Genomic DNA, 19,460 nt, shown 5'->3' with positions numbered 1-19,460 from the left:
TGACCTGAACATTCATGTCTGTTGTGAGTGAAGACCATGTGATCAGATGATTGGGACCAATAACCAGTCAGAGCAGGGGACTCAGTTCCAGCTGATTTATTCACACTTTCCTCCTCTGCTACAAAAAGAAACTCAGGATGCTGCTGCTGCTGCTTTTTCCTCTTTTCTTTCATATTGCACAAAAATAATGATAAAACACAAACACGTTCCGTCCATGAAATCAAAAACAACTGAAAATCCAGATTCTCTTGGGAACAAAGGTCCTGAACTTATTTTACACAACATGTACAACAACGTTTAAAACAACTGCAGCGGCTGTGAAGCAAGGCAGGAAGCGAACCGTCACACCTGAGTCTGAAGGAAAAGAAGGAATCAAGCGACACTGTGGAAAAATAGGCCTGAAAATACTGAGATAAAAAGATGAGGTATGTTCGGTTTGTCATGTCCCACAGCTGGAGGGGCGGTGACATACTCAAGTCAGCTCCGCAGGTTTGAATCCTGATCTCAGTTCAAAGTCAATCCATAAAACCCTGAAGAGAGAGTCCGTCTGTCCCCGCTGCCTGAGCCCTGAGGCCGGGCAGCAGCCTCGGGCCCCCCCGGTCCCTGAGCGGCTCTGGAGCTCCACAGCCCCGGGACACCGGGCTGGTTCCTTCCCCCGCCCCGGGATCAGTAGGTGAACACCAGGTCGGAGAGGTTGTCCTCCAGCCGGTCTCCGGCGATCATCTGGCTGAGCTCCGGGGTGCAGTGGTCCGGGAAGTCAAAGTGGGACCCGAGGCTGCCCTCACTGCTGCACGAGTCCAAGTCTTTGTCCACCAGAGACAGACTCAGGTTCCCCGGGCTGCAGGACGAGCTCCACGGCTCCGAGGAGGCGTGGAGCTCGGCCACGAGGCTCAGGGTGTAGTCGCTCCCAACTGCGGGGAGATGGTCCGGGTCCTCCCCGCAGCAGGGGGACAGGGGGGCCGGGTGTCCGGAGGAGCCGCTGCCCTGGCGGGTGATGTTCTTGAAGCTGTAGAAGAGGCGGCCGCTTCCCTCCGGTTCGGCGGAGCACAGGCTCCGGTTGTAGCGGGACGGATCGTCGTCCTCCTCCACTCTCAGCTCCGGTTCCTCCTCGGAGTCTTCATCCTCCTCATCATCGGTGAACTCCCGTTTAACGAGCTTTTTGAAGCTGCTGGTGAACACGTACCGGTACCGGGGGTCCGGGGGCTGCGGGGGGCGGCTGCTCGCTCTGCCGGGACCCGCCGCCGCTTTACCGGACTTTAACTTGGACAGTTTCTTGGCGGAGTTTTTCTGAGCGGGTCTTTTCTCCGGGGACTGAGCGGCTGGCTTCCCCGCAGGAAACGTACAGCCGTCCGTCTTGGGCTTCTTCTTGGGCCGGTACTTGTAGTCCGGGTAGTCGGCCATGTGCTGGAGCCGGAGCCGCTCCGCCTCCCGGATGAACGGGGTCTTCTCGGTGTCCTTCAACATCTTCCAGCGCTTCCCGAGCCGCTTGGAGATCTCGGCGTTGTGCGTGTCTGGGGACCGCTCCATGATCTTCCTCCTCTCGCCCTGGGACCAAACCATGAAGGCGTTCATCGGTCTCTTGATGTGACCGGACCCCGGCCTCAGCGGCTCCGCGGCCCCGCCACGCCGCACCATGACCCGGGATCCTGCTCCACACCTGCGGCCCCGGACTTCCACTGTGTCCCGGGGAAAGTTGTTCCGACAGGTTTCCGTGTTTGTCTCCGGTTTACCGGCCGCAGCGTGTCCACGGCTCCTCTTCATCCTCCACCATCTTCATCCTCTTCCTCAAACCGGCGGCTTATTAACCAGCTGATCATGGACCCCTCACTCCACCAATCAGCGGGCTTCCTCTCCACAACCTCCCCGCCTCCAAAGAGACTCACCAATCACAGCTCCGCTGCCCTCCCGTGTCCCCGCCCACCAGCTACCAGCCGTTACTGTCTTTTATTTATTTATTTTATTTATTTTATTTATTTTATTTATTTTATTTATTTTATTTATTTTATTTATTAATTTTATTCAGTTATTTGTTGTTTTGTTTCTTGTTTTTATTGAATCTTTTGTTTCTTGTTTTGTTTCTTGTTTTTATTGAATCTTTTGTTTCTTGTTTTGTTTCTTGTTTTTATTGAATCTTTTGTTTCTTGTTTTTATTGAATCTTTTGTTTCTTGTTGTTATTGAATCTTTTGTTTCTTGTTTTTATTGAATCTTTTGTTTCTTGTTTTGTTTCTTGTTTTGTTTCTTGTTTTTATTGAATCTTTTGTTTCTTGTTTTGTTTCTTGTTTTGTTTCTTGTTTTTATTGAATCTTTTGTTTCTTGTTTTGTTTCTTGTTTTGTTTCTTGTTTTGTTTCTTGTTTTTATTGAATCTTTTGTTTCTTGTTTTGTTTCTTGTTTTGTTTCTTGTTTTGTTTCTTGTTTTTATTGAATCTTTTGTTTCTTGCTTTGTTTCTTGTTTTGTTTCTTGTTTTTATTGAATCTTTTGTTTCTTGTTTTGTTTCTTGTTTTTATTGAATCTTTTGTTTCTTGTTTTTATTGAATCTTTTGTTTCTTGTTGTTATTGAATCTTTTGTTTCTTGTTTTTATTGAATCTTTTGTTTCTTGTTTTGTTTCTTGTTTTGTTTCTTGTTTTTATTGAATCTTTTGTTTCTTGTTTTGTTTCTTGTTTTGTTTCTTGTTTTGTTTCTTGTTTTTATTGAATCTTTTGTTTCTTGCTTTGTTTCTTGTTTTGTTTCTTGTTTTTATTGAATCTTTTGTTTCTTGTTTTGTTTCTTGTTTTTATTGAATCTTTTGTTTCTTGTTGTTATTGAATCTTTTGTTTCTTGTTTTTATTGAATCTTTTGTTTCTTGTTTTGTTTCTTGTTTTGTTTCTTGTTTTTATTGAATCTTTTGTTTCTTGTTTTGTTTCTTGTTTTGTTTCTTGTTTTGTTTCTTGTTTTTATTGAATCTTTTGTTTCTTGTTTTGTTTCTTGTTTTTATTGAATCTTTTGTTTCTTGTTTTGTTTCTTGTTTTGTTTCTTGTTTTGTTTCTTGTTTTTATTGAATCTTCTGTTTCTTGTTTTGATTCTTGTTTTGTTTCTTGTTTTTATTGAATCTTTTGTTTCTTGTTTTGTTTCTTGTTTTGTTTCTTGTTTTGTTTCCAGGGGCTTCTCTTCTTCCGCTTTCGGCTGAAAACTTGATGTAAATGAGTCGTGTCCAGTTGAATTTGAACGTCGGGACTTGTGGACACTTGATGACATCACAGGAGCAGGATGGAGGCTTGTTGGATTTTTTCTGTTTCATTACGTCTGAAGCTTTGGTCTACAGTCACTTCAGTTGTGATGGAACTTTTCAATGCCTATAACGTAACAATGATTAAAATGGAGACATGTTTTAGCGCCACCTCTGGTCTAAATGTTTCCAACCTTTTCCAGAGGTCAGGAGTGAAAACAGCTTTAATGACTGTTTCATCTCCAACTAGAATCATGTCTGAATCTTCTCCGGCTGTAAATAAAAAACGCAAGTCAATAAACTCAGTGTGAACCTTTGAGTTTTATCCTCCAACAAACATTAATGACGAGAAACCAGAAATTATTCATTATTAATAGAAGAAAATAAGAAAAAATCCAGGTTCCTCTTCAGCTCTGTACCTGACAGAGAGTCACAGCTCTACTGATATACATACATACACACACACACACACACACAAACATATATATATATATATATATATATATATATATATATATATATATATATATAAACACAACAAAATGTCTCCACCTTCCCCAGAAATGAAGCTAAATGTGGTTTTAAGGTCCTGCCTACACACACTCTCAACCAATCCTGAGTTAGTCTCATCTGTCAATCATGACGTCAGCCTGTTTTTATATCGTTAAACCAAACTGATCAGAAACACTTGAAAAAACATCAGTGAGATAAGAATGAGCATTATTTTAATGTCTACTTTTTTGTTTGGTTCATGTCCCATCTGATAACATGGAGGAGGTTTATGATCTATACTGCAGCCAACCACCAGGGGGCAAATGAAACACTTTGGCGTCCATCCTTTTTTACAGTCTAAGGCTTTTAATCTTTGTCTGTGAGGAGGTGTTTCAGGCTCCGCCCACACTGACATGTCATCCTGTCAGGAACACGTCAGAGCCTCAGTTCAGGTGTGGAAACAGCTGATGTGTTGCTTCAGGATGATGATCCATCTTTATTTACAATTCATAATTGAAATTCATCGTGTTTAAGCTGCCGACTTGAATAAATAAATAAAAAGTGAATGAATAAATCCTTTGGTGTTAAATGGACAGAGGGTCAAGTGTGATCCTTGTGTTTCAGTTTGTTCAAGAAAATAAAAGTCTGAAGTCACAGAAATGAAAGTCAGACACTGAGCTGACAGATGTTTTTGGAGCTTTAATGGGCTCTAACAAACATCCCAGAGGTCTTTGTTGGTGACGCACCCGGATAATAAAGCTGCTCTGATTCCATCCTCACAGGGAAGAAAAGATGAGGGAGGGAGTGAACGGAAAACCACAATAAGTCTTTTCTTTGTCAAAGATTCTCTGTGACTGAATAAACAGAGCGAGACTTTCTGCTCCAGGCGACTTCACCTCTGAGGGTTACAGGCCGGCTCGCTAATCACTGCCAACACAAAACCCCCAGCAGGCTGGGGGGGGGGGCAGATGCCAGACTTGAATGGCAGGTGGGTTGTGATGAACTCTGAAAAGGAGGCATTGAATCCCAGAGAAGAAGCGAAGCCAGCTGTAATTATCGCTGCGCCTTGTGGTTCATTGTCAATTAGAGTGACGGTTGGAGCAAGCGACAGCTGCAGCAGATGGTGGGGGTCTGGATGGGGGGGGGGCAGTGACACAGATAAAGGAAGCTTAATGTCAGCAGATATGGAGGCAGCCCCCCCCCCTCCATCACAGTGGTGAAGAGGTAATGAGTGAATTTTCATTTTTCAGTGAACTATCCCTTTAAGGTTAAAGTTAGAGTTTAAAGTTTATACCAATGAGTGACCTCACAGCTATGAAGACGTGTGTGTGTGTGTGTGTGTGTGTGTGCGTGTCAGTGAGGGAGGGGCCCCTCCTGAAAGTTTTCCAACAAACCGCTACTGTCGGAGTCGTCACGCAGCTGCTGAGCATCAGGAATTAAACCACGTTTGTTTACCTTGATTTGGTTTTGTGTTTTTCAGGAAGAAATGTACATTTGTTGCTGTAAAGTCGTGTGATGTCACACTTGATGTTTTCCGTATGAATGAGTCACGTGACTGTTTTATTTGCACTCAAACACAGATCAAAGCCTTTGTTTGCATTTCAGTTTGGAATCTTCTGTCGGCCGATTGGTCGAAACTGCAGTGATCAGCACAGGTCGACCCCAGAGCCGCAGCCGGCTGACCCCTCCATCCGGGGCAATCACCAAACGTATGTGGGTGATGGGCTGAGTCAGCTCCAACTCGCTGTAGAGATGTCTGTGATGAGGACGGAGCTGCAGCAGAGACAAAGACACGAAGGACTTAGGTCACTATCTGAAGTTCTGACATGTTCCTGACATGTTCCTGACATGTTCCTCACATGTTCCTGACATGTTCCTGACATGTTCCTCACATGTTCCTCACATGTTCCTGACATGTTCCTCACATGTTCCTGACATGTTCCTCACATGTTCCTCACATGTTCCTCACATGTTCCTCACATGTTCTGTATATGAGAACAAATGTCTGAGTCAGTGTCTCTGGACATTTTCTGGATCTTCTCCTGCAGCCTCTAGTGAAACATCTGGAACATGTCAGAGTGAGGAGTGGGCGTGTTGACACTGATCTTTACACAGCAGAGTTTAGATGTCATGTCCCGCCTCCTGCTGCTCTACAGGCTCCACCCCTCACCTGAACCTCAACATGACTACACAACATGTGGAACAATATTTTACACAGTTCTATTTTGAGACATGTCTTCAGAGCCTGGAACCTACTTTCTGAGGGGGAAGAAGGATCTGCCATTTCAGAGACGTCCAGCTGGTTGCGATGCCCTGAGCCTCGTCTTCAGGTGTCAGAACACACGCCTCAATCCTGCAGGAGTCCGGGAAGTTCCCTGGACGGACAAACATCAGGTCAAATATTAAATTCAGGACATTGGTTTGAAAAGCAGCAGGAAGTCCCTCCACCTTTGAAATGGTTGGTGTCGACCTCGATGCTGCTGATCGCTCCGGGATGACCGAGACGAAACACCGCCCACTCCCAGCCAGGCACCTCCAGGATCCCCTGCTGGCCCACCTGGTTATAACAACCAGCAGGGACACAAGGACATGAGCAGAGTCACGAACTGAACCTTTATTTACAATCAGACACATGGACGGTTTTGGACAATGAGGACATTTTTAGACAGTGAGGATGTTTTTGCTGACATTTGCTAATTGACAGTTTTAACTTAGTTTGACAAAGTAAGTATCTATTTTACGTAAAGTTCAGTTTTTTGTGGTTAAACCTTCAGGTGTTTTGGTCTGTCCAGCCTGCGAGCTGTTTCCCATCCGTCCGCCATGTTGGCAGCTCGGCCGAATCCTGTGGACACATCACTCACCATTAGACAGGAGCAGCACATGGTGTCGATTACCAACATGATGGGTGAGACCGCTCCAACAATAAAAAAGCTCATGTGCAAATAAATCCCACTAATTCCAACCAATCATATTGCGTGGATGGCCAAAGTGGGCGTCGCTGTAGCCGAGGCAGACTCCCCCATTGGTCAGAGCCACCAGATCGACCTCCTGGTTGGTGGAGACAGACGACCAGTCTCTCTGCCCAATGCCATACACCCGTAGTCTGGATATCCCCCCATCTGAGGACACACATCCGTTTGTACAGTATTAAACCGTCTGTCTGTCTTTACTTATCTTTGTGAGGACCATTGTAAGCAGAGGACAAACAGAGTGAGGACATTTTGACCGGTCCTCACTTCTTCAAAGTCTCGTTTCAGGGTATAGAGTGTGTGTGTGTGTGTGTGTGTGTGTGTACCTGGATACATGTTGAGACGCAGGTGTGTGACTCTGTGTCTGAAGTCGACCTTGAAGTAGTTATGACAACAGTCACAGTATCCAGGTTTCAGCTCAGACACACCCACCAGTTCTGGCCACGCCTCTGAGGCCAGCTGTCAATCAAACCACACATCAACTTGCAATCAGTCAGCGTAATAACATTGTCATGTTGCCATGGTGATGAACTGTGGTGATATCCCCCTGTTACCTTGGCAACAGCAGACAGCTGAGTTTCAGAGGCGGCCATGCCGGTTCTGTCTCCCTCCAGGTTGAGGGTGGGGGCGTGGTCTGGTGAGGGACGGGGTTGTTCTTAAGTTCACGTTTGGACATTTTATTTTGTGATTTGTTTAAAACCCAAACCGTTGTGTCTTTACTGTTTGTACATAAACACAATCGAATGAAATTGATTCCTAAATATTATAATCATGTAAATCTAAAATCTCTGATGAATATCACAAACTACTCTGGTTTAATTAAAGCTTCATCGGACGTGAGAGATGAGAGAGGACAGAGCTGTCTCTACCCAGACAGCCGGCCTGGATGGAGACGAAGGGCGAGTGGTTTCCTGTGAAGAAGGACGTGTCGACATCGAAGCCGTGGATCCGCCCCGGGACGCCAAGCTGCACGATGCACCAGTCGTGACCTTCAACAGACGGTCCGCAAAACACAACAATAAGCAGAACATCACTCAGTAAGTTTCATAAAGTCCAACAGGAACTAAACTCAGTTCTCTAAACATGTCTAAATGAATTATTCTCCGAGAATTCAACAGAAATATTCCAAAAATCCTGGAACCCATAGAAATGTCACGAGTTCTTCTCTGACCCTTAAATCAACGCCACCAAGTTCACCCGTGATCTCTTCACTAGTTTCTGTGTAACTCTGCCGGCCGGTCGGTGCTCACCAACGATTACATCGTTTCTGGTTCAGGAAGTTCATTTCTCATTTATCTTATCTTTCTCTGTTGACATTTCAGAGAATCCTTATAAAAAGAGTTTTAATCCTTGAACCAGCTACAAGATAAATCAGGATCATAAAACATTCGGGACCAAAACCTCACGCCACAGAAACAGTTTCTTCCCGACTGCTGCTTCTCGTCACCAAGACCTGGGACCCTTTAACTGCACTGATGTCCCTGAGACATTTTAACCTCCTGTGGTCAATAGCACGGTCTCTAGTATTTACCTTCGACATACTGCACAATCCCTTCCCTGGTGCTAATAGTATTTTTTATATTTTTATATCTTTAATATTTATTCTTGCACAAAAACACCACAGCAACTTCCTTGTGTGTTTAAACCTGCTTGGAAATAAACTTCTGATTCTGATTGAATTTTGTCTCATGTTATTTAATCTCTCGCTGAAGTCGAGATAAAGTCTTAAGATCTTAACATCAGACTTTTGGAAGCTGTCAGACATTGGTCTCAGTCTTTAAAATCCTGTGTGATAAAGTCTGAACGTGTTCTCGTCTGTCGACACGGAGGTTAGCCAGTTAAATTATGTTAAGTCAAAAGTTGGTAAACTTTTCAACATAATTTACAAATACTGACCGGGCGTTCTCTTCCTCCTCGTCTCCCATCCGTCCATCCACTTTCCGAAGTCAGTGAAGGCAGTGGCGATGAACTGTGGCGCCTCTCGCTGTACGAACACAAACATTTCATGTTCGGAAACAGAATATTCACTCGACTAACGAAGATGAACCACTCAACTTGGTGTTTTCTGTTTTTCTTCTTACAAGTACTGATTAATGCAACAGTGAAAAATCAATCGACATCGTCCTGAACTCAGATCACTGCTCATTGATTATTGAATATTGATGATTGTACCTTCAGCAGGTTGGCAGCCGGAGCAAACCACTCGTCTGTTGCAAAAATCACCTGAAAAAAAGTGGAAAACAGAAAAGTTCTCCACATCTTTTTCATCCATATTAAAGCTACAATACACAACAACTTAGGACAGAATGTCTACAATTTGTTTTTGAAATAAAAGTAGTATAAGTAGGGTTAAGTATAATTTTAAATCTTCAGTGTTACTTTTGTCCAGACCTCAGAACGTTCTGTATCGTGACTGAATCAGCTGTTGTGTGTGTGTGTGTGTGTGTTTAAATGATAATTGAATGTATTTCTGCTCGTCACCGAGGCGACTCACCCTCCCACCGACCGTCTCACAGGCCAGATCATTAAACTGCAGAAAGTCCGGCTCTGCGGACACCTTCACCGCTGCCGGACGTCTTTCTGCCATGTTGAGCTCTTCCACACTGAAGTTGGAAAATATGAAGAGAAACGTTTTGCTCCTATTGAAACATCAGGTTCCATCTGAGGGACAAAGTCCATCGACTGCTCGGTCACAGGTGGGGGGGGGGGGTACTGAATACACAGAGACTGTGCTGGACAAGTTATGAATATAGATACAAAATGTACAACATATATATATATATATATATATATACATATATATATATATATAAAAATATATGGACATCAACATTTAAACACATATAAGTTCTTTTTCTACCGTCGTTCATTTGAAACAAGTAAATGGTTCAGCTCTCCTCCTCTACAGTTACTCAATCAGTTCATCTTTTATATGAGACAATGACAGTTGTTGTTTAGAATCATTTAGTCTTTTTACAATGTGTTATCAGCTTAACAGCAGTTTCAGAGAGATACGATAAAAAACTGTTCTGTGTGAAAACAACTCAGGAAACAGGAAATGATGTAAAAGTATTTATGAAATGTATTTTATTGAACTTCACAAACTGCTTTATTACATCAAATGAATGAATTCAAGGTGACAGAAACTCTTAAGTTAGTGTCATTATGTGTGTGTGTGTGTGTATAAATATACATTTCATTGTGTTATAATGGGACGATAAACCAGATCTCATTACTTGTCTGGAGGATTCAAATCTTTCTCATTTGTAGCACTGAAAATTCTAGAATATGAATTGCTGAAATTTCTTTTTCTAATTGTGCTTGGAGGATTGTGGCCCAGGAGGAAGAGTGGATCAGACAGACTAATTGGAAACTCGGTGGTTTGATCCCTTGTTGGTACAGTCCACATGTCCGTGTACTTGGGTTGCGTGTGATTATGACTCCTTCAGTTCTTAAGGCAACAGTGTGAGTTCCTTTACTCCGAGCACAGAGACACTGAACCAAACCACACCCTGAAGCCCGGGTAGAAAAGATTAGTGAATTTGATGTTGAAGGTGTGGAGGTGTATCGGTGCGTCGAAGGAGACTCTGTAAAAGGACAAGATGCCGGCGAGACAGTCCACGTACACTCCCACTCTGTGAGAGATGGAGGCCGAGGGGAGAGGGATGAGTGTTTCTGTGTTGTTGTGCCACACGGAGTAAAAATAATCAGAGCAGCTCAGACACCAGGACTGATCGTTCCCTCCGAACCTGCAGGCCTTTCTGTAACCTTTCCTTCTGATTCCTCTGAGAGTCACCGCGATGTCAACCTGTCCACTCCACTCCACCTCCCAGTAACAGCGACCACTCAGACCATTTCTACACAGCAGCTGACAGAAGATGTCGAATCTTTCCGGGTCATCAGGGTACGACTGCTGCTCGTTCACCAGCTCCACCTTCCTGTAGCCGTCAGACAGTCGGAGGTTCCTGTGAGCTGTGATTGGGTCGAAAGTGAGGTCACAGGAAACTGGACGAGGAAAGAGCAAAGAATCAGTTCAGCTGCTGAAGTTTTTTCATAGTTTCCAGCAGAATGTCTCATCATTACATTCACTATGTCAATGACTCAGACAATCTGCAGACCAGGTGTTTTACTGAACTGATATCAGGGGTTCTAGATCAAACCATGATTCTTCTGGTTGTTACGTAAGAAGATATCAGCAGCCATGTTCCGTACCACTGACCACCAGAAACAAAAACACTTGTGGTGGTGGCCTTCATGTCATAAAGCCATAATGTCAAACTTATCAAACAGGAACTGAAAGAATCAAAGTGGATGTACACTTACATTTCCTCAGACCAGGAGTCAGCATCTGCTCTCCATCATTGTCCACTCTGGAGGAGAAAACAGGGTTAGACCAGCGTCGTCTTTTTAACAATGGAAACAGGCAAATTAAACAACGTTCACTTTTGAACAACTGATCCATCCAGTTCTTCCTGCTGCCTCGGTCTGAGAGCCCTGAGTCTACACGTCTGGTTGGAGTCTGCGGCGGCTTTCAACCATTTTTGTAACTTTCTGGATTTGACAAGTGAATGAATGAATCTGATTAATGTTGAATTATTGGTGTTCAGGTCCGGACTACAGATGAGGTGCTTCAGGAGCTTCAGTTGTCCCGAGCGTTACTCCCTCTACCAGGAGAGGAACTCCCTCTAATAGGAGAGGAACTCCCTCTAACAGGAGAGGTACTCCCTCTACCAGGAGAGTAACTCCCTCTAACAGGAGAATAACTCCCTCTACCAGGAGAGTAACTCCCTCTAACAGGAGAATAACTCCCTCTAACAGGAGAGTAACTCCCTCTACCAGGAGAGTAACTCCCTCTAACAGGAGAATAACTCCCTCTACCAGGAGAGGAACTCCCTCTAATAGGAGAGGAACTCCCTCTAACAGGAGAGTAACTCCCTCTACCAGCCAGAAGTGTTTTGTTTCAGACAACGTTAGGTCATTAGTGTGACAAAGAAGCTGTCCATACTTGAGACTGTCCAGTCTCCAGTACTGGTCGTCCAGTGCAGCGGACAGCAGCTTCACTCCTGAATTCTGCAGGTTGTTGTTTCTCAGGTCCAGCTCTCTCAGGTGGAGGTGGTTGGAACTCAGAGCTGAAGCTAGAGAGGCACAGCTTTCGTCTGTGATCAGACAACCTGACAGACTGAATACACAAAACACGTTTCCTCATAATGATACAACTCAGTAAACATTTCATTAGAAGGAAATACAAATAAAATGAATCCTTCATCAATCAAGCTTCCCACCCTGAGCATGAAGGGAAAATGTCCACTGCATGAATATGTTGAATAGCATTAAATACGTCTTCAGTCCACTACCTTGCAATATGTATCAGTGATGATGTTGTCACATGGTAGAAGATGTTAATGACCAGTCATTTGAGAAACCTCTGTTATCCTGACCTGAGAGTCTCCAGTTTGCAGTGTGGACTCTTCAGTCCTGCAGACAGCAGCTTCACTCCTGAGTCCTGCAGGTCGTTGTTGCTCAGGTCCAGTTCTGTCAGTCTGCAGGACGTAGAGCAGAGGACTGAGGACAGAGCTTTACAACTTCTCTCTGAGAGGTTACAGCCACTCAACCTGAAGAAGAGCATGTGATGAAGAACATGTTTTAGTTGTGACAAAGTCAAAAATCACATTGTTGTATCATCATTGTATTCATCCACCTACACAGCTTTGTTGGAGGCTTTGACCACCGGCAGCAGCTTCAGAAGAGCCTCCTCTGAACCAGAGTACTTCCTCAGGTCAAACACCTCCAGACCTTTTCCTGATGACAGTAAGATGAAGTTCAGAGCTGACCATTGAGCAGGAGACAGTTTCTCTGTGGAGAGAGGTCCTGATCTCAGGGACTGTTGGATCTCCGCCTCTAGAGAACTATCACTCAGTTCATTCAGACAGTGGAACAGGTTGATGCTTCTCTCCGTAGACAGATTCTGACTACTGATCTTCTCCTTGATGTACTGGACTGTTTTCTTTTTTATCTGTCCGTTACTTCCTGTCTCTGTCAACAGGCCTTGTAGATGTTTCTGATTGGTCTGCACTGAAAGACCCAGGAGGAAACGGAGGAACAAGTCCAGGTGTCCATTTGGACTCTGTAAGGCCTTGTCCACAGCACTCTGATAGAGCTCTTTTAGTTTAACTCTGTCTTTAAAGACTCTGTGTAACCGAGATGCTGCTGGTTGTTTTGACATCAGATTGACTCCAGAGTTGATGAAGGTCAGATGGACGTGAAGAGCAGCCAGAAACTCCTGAACGCTCAGATGGACGAAGCAGAACACCTTGTCCTGGTGCAGGCCTCGCTCCTCTTTAAAGACCTGTGTGAACACTCCTGAGTAAACTGAGGCGGCTCTGATATTGATGCCACAGTCCGTCAGGTCGGATTCGTAGAAGATCAGGTTTCCTTTACGCAGCTGCTCAAACGCCAGTTTTCCCAGATACATAATTGTCTTTCTATTTTCTGAATTCCAATGTAGATCTTGCCTAGATCTTCCATGATACCTGAGCTTCTTCAATTTGGATTGAACCACCAGGAAGTGGATGTACATCTCCGTCAGGGTGTTGGGCAGCTCTCCTCCCTCTCTGGTCTTCAACACGTCCTCCAGAACTGTAGCAGTGATCCAGCAGAAGACTGGGATGTGGCACATGATGTGGAGGCTTCGTGACCTCTGGATGTGAGAGATGATCGTGTTGGCCTGTTCTTCATCTCTGAACCTCTTCCTGAAGTACTCCTCCTTCTGTGGGTCAGTGAAGCCTCTGACCTCTGTGACCCGGTCCACGCACTCAGGAGGGATCTGATTGGCTGCTGCAGGTCGTGTGGTTATCCAGAGGCGAGCGGAGGGCAGCAGTTTCCCCCTGATGAGGTTTGTCAGCAGCACATCCACTGAGCTGGACGCTGTAACGTCGGTCAGGATCTCTGTGTTTCTGAAGTCCAGAGGAAGTCGACACTCGTCCAGACCGTCGAAGATGAAGACGACCTGGAACTCTTCAAACCGCCGGATTCCTGCTTCTTTGGTCTCAGTGAAGAAGTCATGGACGAGCTCCACCAAGCTGTACTTTCTCTCTTTCAGCACATTCAGCTCTCTGAAGGTGAATGGGAATGTGAACTGTATGTCCTGGTTGGTGTTGTCTTCAGCCCAGTCCAGAGTGAACTTCTGTGTTAAGACGGTTTTCCCAATGCCAGCCACTCCCTTTGTCATCACTGTCCTGATTGGTTTGTCTCTTCTAGATGTTGCTTTAAAGATGTCTTCTTGTCTGATGGTTGTCTCTGCTCTGTCTGGATTCCAGGATGCGGTTTCAATCTGTCTGACCTCATGTTCATTGTTGACCTCTGCAGTCCCTCCCTCTGTGATGTAGAGCTCTGCGTAGATCTGATCCAGAAGGATTGGGGTTCCTGCTTTAGTGGTCCCCTCAAACACACACTGGAACTTATTTTTTATCTTAGACTTTAGTTTACGCTGGCACACCCCAGCTCTGGTTCCTGAGTAAAGAAGAAATGAAACCAATAAGAGAAGAGTCAAGTAAAGTGATTAAAATAAACACTTATGTTTAATAATAATATTGGCTCATATCAAGTACTGATACAATACTTGTAGACATTATATGTATGCATATGTATAATATTACAGGTGGTTACAGATGATTTCTAAATGGTAAATTTGTCCTTTACAAGCAAACACCAAGCTGAGCAAGGCAGGAAGTTGATTGGAACAAGAATACTTGTCACAGGGCCTCAGCTCTGGTGTCATGAGTGCACGGCCGGTTTGGTCAAAGGTGAAACAACTCTTGAAAGTCTCTTACTGTTTTTTAGAGAGTTAGCCAGATCATTGAGATTCATTCTTCTGAGGAAGTGCACTGTAATCCTCAGAAAGGCCTTTCTGCATCTCCTCCTCTGCTCGTCACCGTCTTCATACATCATCCCCTCGTCCTCACAGTGGCTCTCTAAGTACGTGTATTCTGAGCAGTCTGGACTCAGAGCCCTCTGGAATCTCTTCAGCTGGTTTTTCATATATTGGATAATGTTTTCCTCTAACTGCTGCAGAAGAATCAAATACAAACATCAACATGGACAATGTTTATTTTTTGGCTGATGAAGTTAATGGTTGCAGCATCTTGTATATTTACACACCATGAATGTGGAGTCAAGGTCAGTTTGATTGTTCTGTAGCAACTGACCACTGAGAACCACTGGGATTTCCTGATAGATTCTGTGAAGGAAACATTAACACAGAACTTATTCTCTGGAGATGACTTCTGGTCGAGTTTGACCTCAGTCGCTTCTGCATGAATTGTTTTTGTTGGAAGAGTAAACTACGACTGTACTCAGCTCCGTCAAATACTGTGCTGACAATACTGTAAACAATCAGAAACCATGGTTGACCAGAGATGTTCAGATCCTGCTGTTCAGGTGGAGTGATGGAGGCATCACACAGTTAAAGCTGGACACAGTTGTTCTGTCTTGGCTGACACACATTTTGTAATGTTGTGTGCAGATCTATCACAGCATGAGGACTGGAAGACAACCTAACTTTTTAAAAGTTAAAATATTCTGATTTTCAGGGTGAAACACAGCTAAGCTTTCCCAGGAAAGCTAATACGGAGACACTGGGCTCAATACGGAGACACTGGGCTCAAGGGGTCATGGAAGTTTGCCCATCATCTCTACACGTGTTTTGTGGACATGGAAAGAGCTTTTGACTGTATCCCTGGTGGACCATGCAGAGTTGCCCCTGGTCATCCCTCCTGGTGCTGATCTTCATAGACGGCAGCAGGCCAGACATCAGATTTGATTTGATCTCAAAGACATTTTTCTGCTCTTGGACGACAACCACAAGCTCCAGCAGATACTGGGGAGGTTTGCTGTGAAGCACTCCGGATGAGTGGCAGCACCTGAGGTTGGAGTTGATGCTTTTGTGAAGAGGTATGGTGTTTTTTTGGAAGTTAGACCCTGAATTGGGATTTTTTTATTATTATATTAAATTTGTGTTCGGGAGAGAAAATGTGTTTGTTTGAGTTTTGTAACCTCACCTTTCTTCATTTGAGTATTGTCCACCGCTGTCGAGGGTCGGTGGATACTCGTAAAGTTCGTAAACACTAATAGAAACAACATATGACCAACAATTTTACTCAAAAAAGGTTCAAACCGAATCTTGATATTGATACTTGACGTTCGTGTTTGAGAATGAATTGTCTGAGTGTAGAACCTTCACACACTTTTCAAAGCAGAGGAGCAATGGAAATAAGAATTCTCTGTGGCTTCAAAGAGCCAGGTCCTGGTTTTGAACCTTCGGACTCTACAGGTCATAGTTAATGTTATTTCCTCTTTGCTTTGACAGGTCAGAATCTCCGCCTTGAAAAGGTCTGTTACATTTTTACCTTTCACCCTCTGAGCCTCGCTCATCGTCGTAGAGGGTCGCTCGACACACGTCGCTCGTCTCCGACGCTACAGACTCTTGTGTCCCATAAATGTCATAAAGACTAAGAAACACAAAACAAAGTGTACGTGATTGTAGAATATTAAATATATCTTTTAAGTATATTGGTAAATATATACAGAAATAAATGAACAATTACATTTGAAAATAAATAAAATTGTTAAGAAGTATTCTTTCAAACGTGGGTGTCTGTCTTTATATTTCCACATTTTCATTTACTTATTTATTCCTGTTTATAAGAATCCAATTCATTTCAATTTTTTGATAAATTCCAGTGACTTCATGTTTCACAGCCGATTATTTCAAACAAGGCAGGAAAATTTCAGCCTCAATGAAAAGTATTGATGAGTTATCAATATATTTTTACCTTTCACCCTCTGAGTGTCGCTCATCGTCGTAGAGGGTCGCTCGACACACGTCGCTCGTCTCCGACGCTACAGACTCTTGTGTCCCATAAATGTCATAAAGACTAAGAAACACAAAACAAAGTGTACGTGATTTTTTACTGACAAAAATCCAAAGTTTAATTTAAACATTGATAACAAGTTAGTGTTTCAGAAGAAAATTACCATGTGAGTAAATGTATCTACGACATTGAGCTCCAAGGTTTTCAGTGTGAACGTAGAGCGCAGACCGAACTGACAAACATCTGGAGTCGATGATTTAGGTAAATTCATTGAATTTATGATTGTACTCTGAATCCACACTGATAAACGATAAACACGTGACGTGATGATTGGATGTTGTCTGGTTGTGTTGGGAGACCCTGGATCATATATAACAACCCAAGTTAAACATATTTAAAAACTATATAAGTACAAATATGATGAAATTGATGAGCAACTCAACGTGCAAATAGAAATAAAGAGTCTTTGTCTTTACATTTTGCTCTTTGTTATGGCAGCCCTGTGACTCCATACTTTACAACAGAATGACTTTGTCCGGTTACAAACGGTTGGTTATATATTATATAAATATTATTTACTTTTCATCATCATGTGAGCGTCGTCCATCGTTGTACAGGTTCGATTCATACACAGATCCGTCAGGTTGAGGGAAGTCTGCTCCCTGCTGGTGGATCCTGATAACAACACAACATTCAGTCAGAAGAGTGGTTTATTATTTATATAGTAACATTTTCATTTCCATACGGGATTAATAAAGTACTTCTGATTCTGATTAGATCGTTTCTACATATGGATCAACACAAGTCTGTCTGTCTGTCTGTCTGGGTTAGGGTTAGGGTCCTCTCACCTGTCAGTCTCATGTTGTCCACACAGAGTGGTTTTAGGGGGTGGGGCTCCCTCGTCCCTGTCCTGGCTGTGATTGGCTGCAGAGCTTCCACCTTAACACAAACACATTGTTTCTTCTGTTAATATTTAAACTTCTGTGTTGATGAGTATAAATATATTCTATATATCTATATCTATATATAGATATAGATGTAGAATATATTTATACTGTGTGTGATGTTCTGTTCTTCACCCTCCAAACTTCTATAACCAGAGTATGATTTATAAATAAGATTTGAAGGTCTTCATCTTCTCTACCTCTGTGTGCGGAGCCTTGAGAGAATGTATATTTTGATTTGGCGCTATACAAATAAAATACTTATAATATGTGTTTGCTGCTGAGGTTTGATTCTTTTCTACGTTTTGATTTCATCTGTTTCCTTTTCTCTTCATTCAAATGTTTGTGTGTTTAAATGACAAATAAACTTCATTCAACTAATCTCAACATTTTTGTCTCTACAACAGTTTTATTCCTAATATTTGACATAACAATGTTTTGTTGTTTGAATGTTTGAATCCTCACTCATTCAGCCACCAGGTGGCGCCAACGTGTCTTTGTCTCAAAGTCACTTCTTTTTAAGGTCATGTGACCTGACAGCTTAAATACTAAAGGATTTGTGTTTATTTAAATATTTTCTCAGCGGTAGTTTAGATTCACTGTCTTGCCCAAGAAATTTTGACGTGTGGAACGAGGCAGACTGGGATCAAACCAACGACCTTCTGGTTAGTGGACAACCCACTCTCCCCCCTGAGCCACAAAAGTGACAGAAAAGACTCACCAGCTGAATTCATGTTAACGTGTGAAGATGCTGATTCATCGGTTCAAGTCTGAAAACATCAACATTCAGTGGTTTGTCACTCACATCACTTCACGTATTACTGCACCTGAAACAAACAGGATTCTACTTTTCAATATCTGTAATAACAGAACGTCTTTTTACACATTTACTAAAGATTTCTACAGATACAAAAATGTTTTTTTACACATATAGAAAATATTTCAAGCACAAAATATCTGTGAGCCTAAGGTTCTAAGGTCACAGATATTTCAGTGAAACGTTCTCATGACTTTAGGGTTGAAATAAGTAAACGGCATCTTGACCTTTGAACCTCGTTGCTTCACATAAAGAAACGATAGAATTAAAGACGTGAGCGACAGACTTCATTCTTCATCGTTTGTATCATGTGACGTTGACATGAAGACGTTTGTGTCGTCGAGCCGCTGCAGCTCAGATTATAATACATGTCACTGGATATAAATATCATGCGGTATGTTGAAGAGACGTGATTCTGAACTTTAACACCAGTTAATCGCTAACAGAGCGTTAGCATCACATGGGAGGAACAGCGGCTCGTAAAGAGGCCAAAAAGAAAAGACAACTGCAGATTTCATGATTCAATTCTTTTTCTACCTAAAGTAAATAATTCATGTGTAAACTGAAGTCAACATTTCAACAAAGAGACATTTTTAAAACCAACATGAGTCCGACTCACAGCAGCAGGAGAAGCACAGGTTCACGTCTGCAGCTGAGAATAATCCCTGAAGGTGGAGTTCCTCTGATAACACGATCGACCTGTGAACTCTCGGAGAACTTATCAGCTCCTCCCTCAGTAAATCAGCTGTCAATCATCCTGACGTCAGCTGATAATTGTACATGTAGGACTTTTATTAGCTATGATAATAATGTTATGGTTAATATAGTGTGTGAGAGACGATCTATTATATATACATATATGTATATATATACTGTATATATATACATATATGTATATATATATACTGTATATACATATATGTATATATATACAGTATATATATACATATATGTATATATATATACTGTATATACATATATGTATATATATACTGTATATATATACATATATGTATATATATATACTGTATATACATATATGTATATATATACAGTATATATATACATATATGTATATATATATACTGTATATACATATATGTATATATATACAGTATATATATGTCAGTGATGGTCTTTATATACAGTCAGTGATGATCTTT

General features: G+C 42.6%; 3 protein-coding genes across 4 annotated transcripts; all 3 read right to left on the bottom strand.

Annotated features, from left to right (window-relative positions):
- Nucleotides 1–81: 81 nt before the first annotated feature.
- Nucleotides 82–1,925, bottom strand: sox11b (SRY-box transcription factor 11b). Its single transcript, XM_020108234.2, has one exon. It carries the CDS (start codon nt 1,759–1,761, stop codon nt 667–669), a length of 1,095 nt encoding a protein of 364 aa, XP_019963793.2. The 5' UTR covers nt 1,762–1,925; the 3' UTR covers nt 82–666.
- A 3,303-nt stretch (nt 1,926–5,228) lies between these two features.
- On the bottom strand, nt 5,229–9,352 carry allc (allantoicase). The gene is made up of 11 exons (XM_020108232.2): nt 9,162–9,352; nt 8,840–8,890; nt 8,564–8,651; nt 7,537–7,656; nt 7,222–7,301; nt 6,994–7,126; nt 6,662–6,817; nt 6,467–6,540; nt 6,147–6,255; nt 5,955–6,073; nt 5,229–5,471 (listed from the first exon to the last, which is right to left on the bottom strand). The coding sequence occupies exons 1-11, from the start codon at nt 9,252–9,254 to the stop codon at nt 5,280–5,282; spliced, it is 1,215 nt and encodes a 404-aa protein (XP_019963791.1). The 5' UTR covers nt 9,255–9,352; the 3' UTR covers nt 5,229–5,279.
- Nucleotides 9,353–9,727: 375 nt separating this feature from the next.
- On the bottom strand, nt 9,728–19,040 carry LOC109643196 (NLR family CARD domain-containing protein 3-like). Of its 2 annotated transcripts, none has more exons than XM_069515488.1 (14): nt 18,917–19,040; nt 18,202–18,307; nt 17,385–17,475; nt 17,116–17,211; nt 16,498–16,599; nt 16,072–16,173; nt 15,724–15,789; nt 14,825–14,903; nt 14,497–14,731; nt 12,370–14,176; nt 12,106–12,279; nt 11,673–11,846; nt 10,991–11,037; nt 9,728–10,672 (listed from the first exon to the last, which is right to left on the bottom strand). In XM_069515488.1, the coding sequence occupies exons 2-14, from the start codon at nt 18,212–18,214 to the stop codon at nt 10,143–10,145; spliced, it is 3,516 nt and encodes a 1,171-aa protein (XP_069371589.1). In that variant the 5' UTR covers nt 18,215–18,307; nt 18,917–19,040; the 3' UTR covers nt 9,728–10,142. The 2 variants fall into 2 exon arrangements, with proteins under 2 accessions (XP_069371589.1, XP_069371590.1); XM_069515489.1 differs by having other exon boundaries at nt 18,202–18,250; nt 18,917–18,981.
- Nucleotides 19,041–19,460: the final 420 nt, after the last annotated feature.

This window comes from Paralichthys olivaceus, chromosome 19, assembly GCF_024713975.1.
Source record: "Paralichthys olivaceus isolate ysfri-2021 chromosome 19, ASM2471397v2, whole genome shotgun sequence".
In the NCBI taxonomy this organism is placed as follows: domain Eukaryota; kingdom Metazoa; phylum Chordata; class Actinopteri; order Pleuronectiformes; family Paralichthyidae; genus Paralichthys; species Paralichthys olivaceus.
This window is presented reverse-complemented; position numbering and strand designations above follow the sequence as displayed.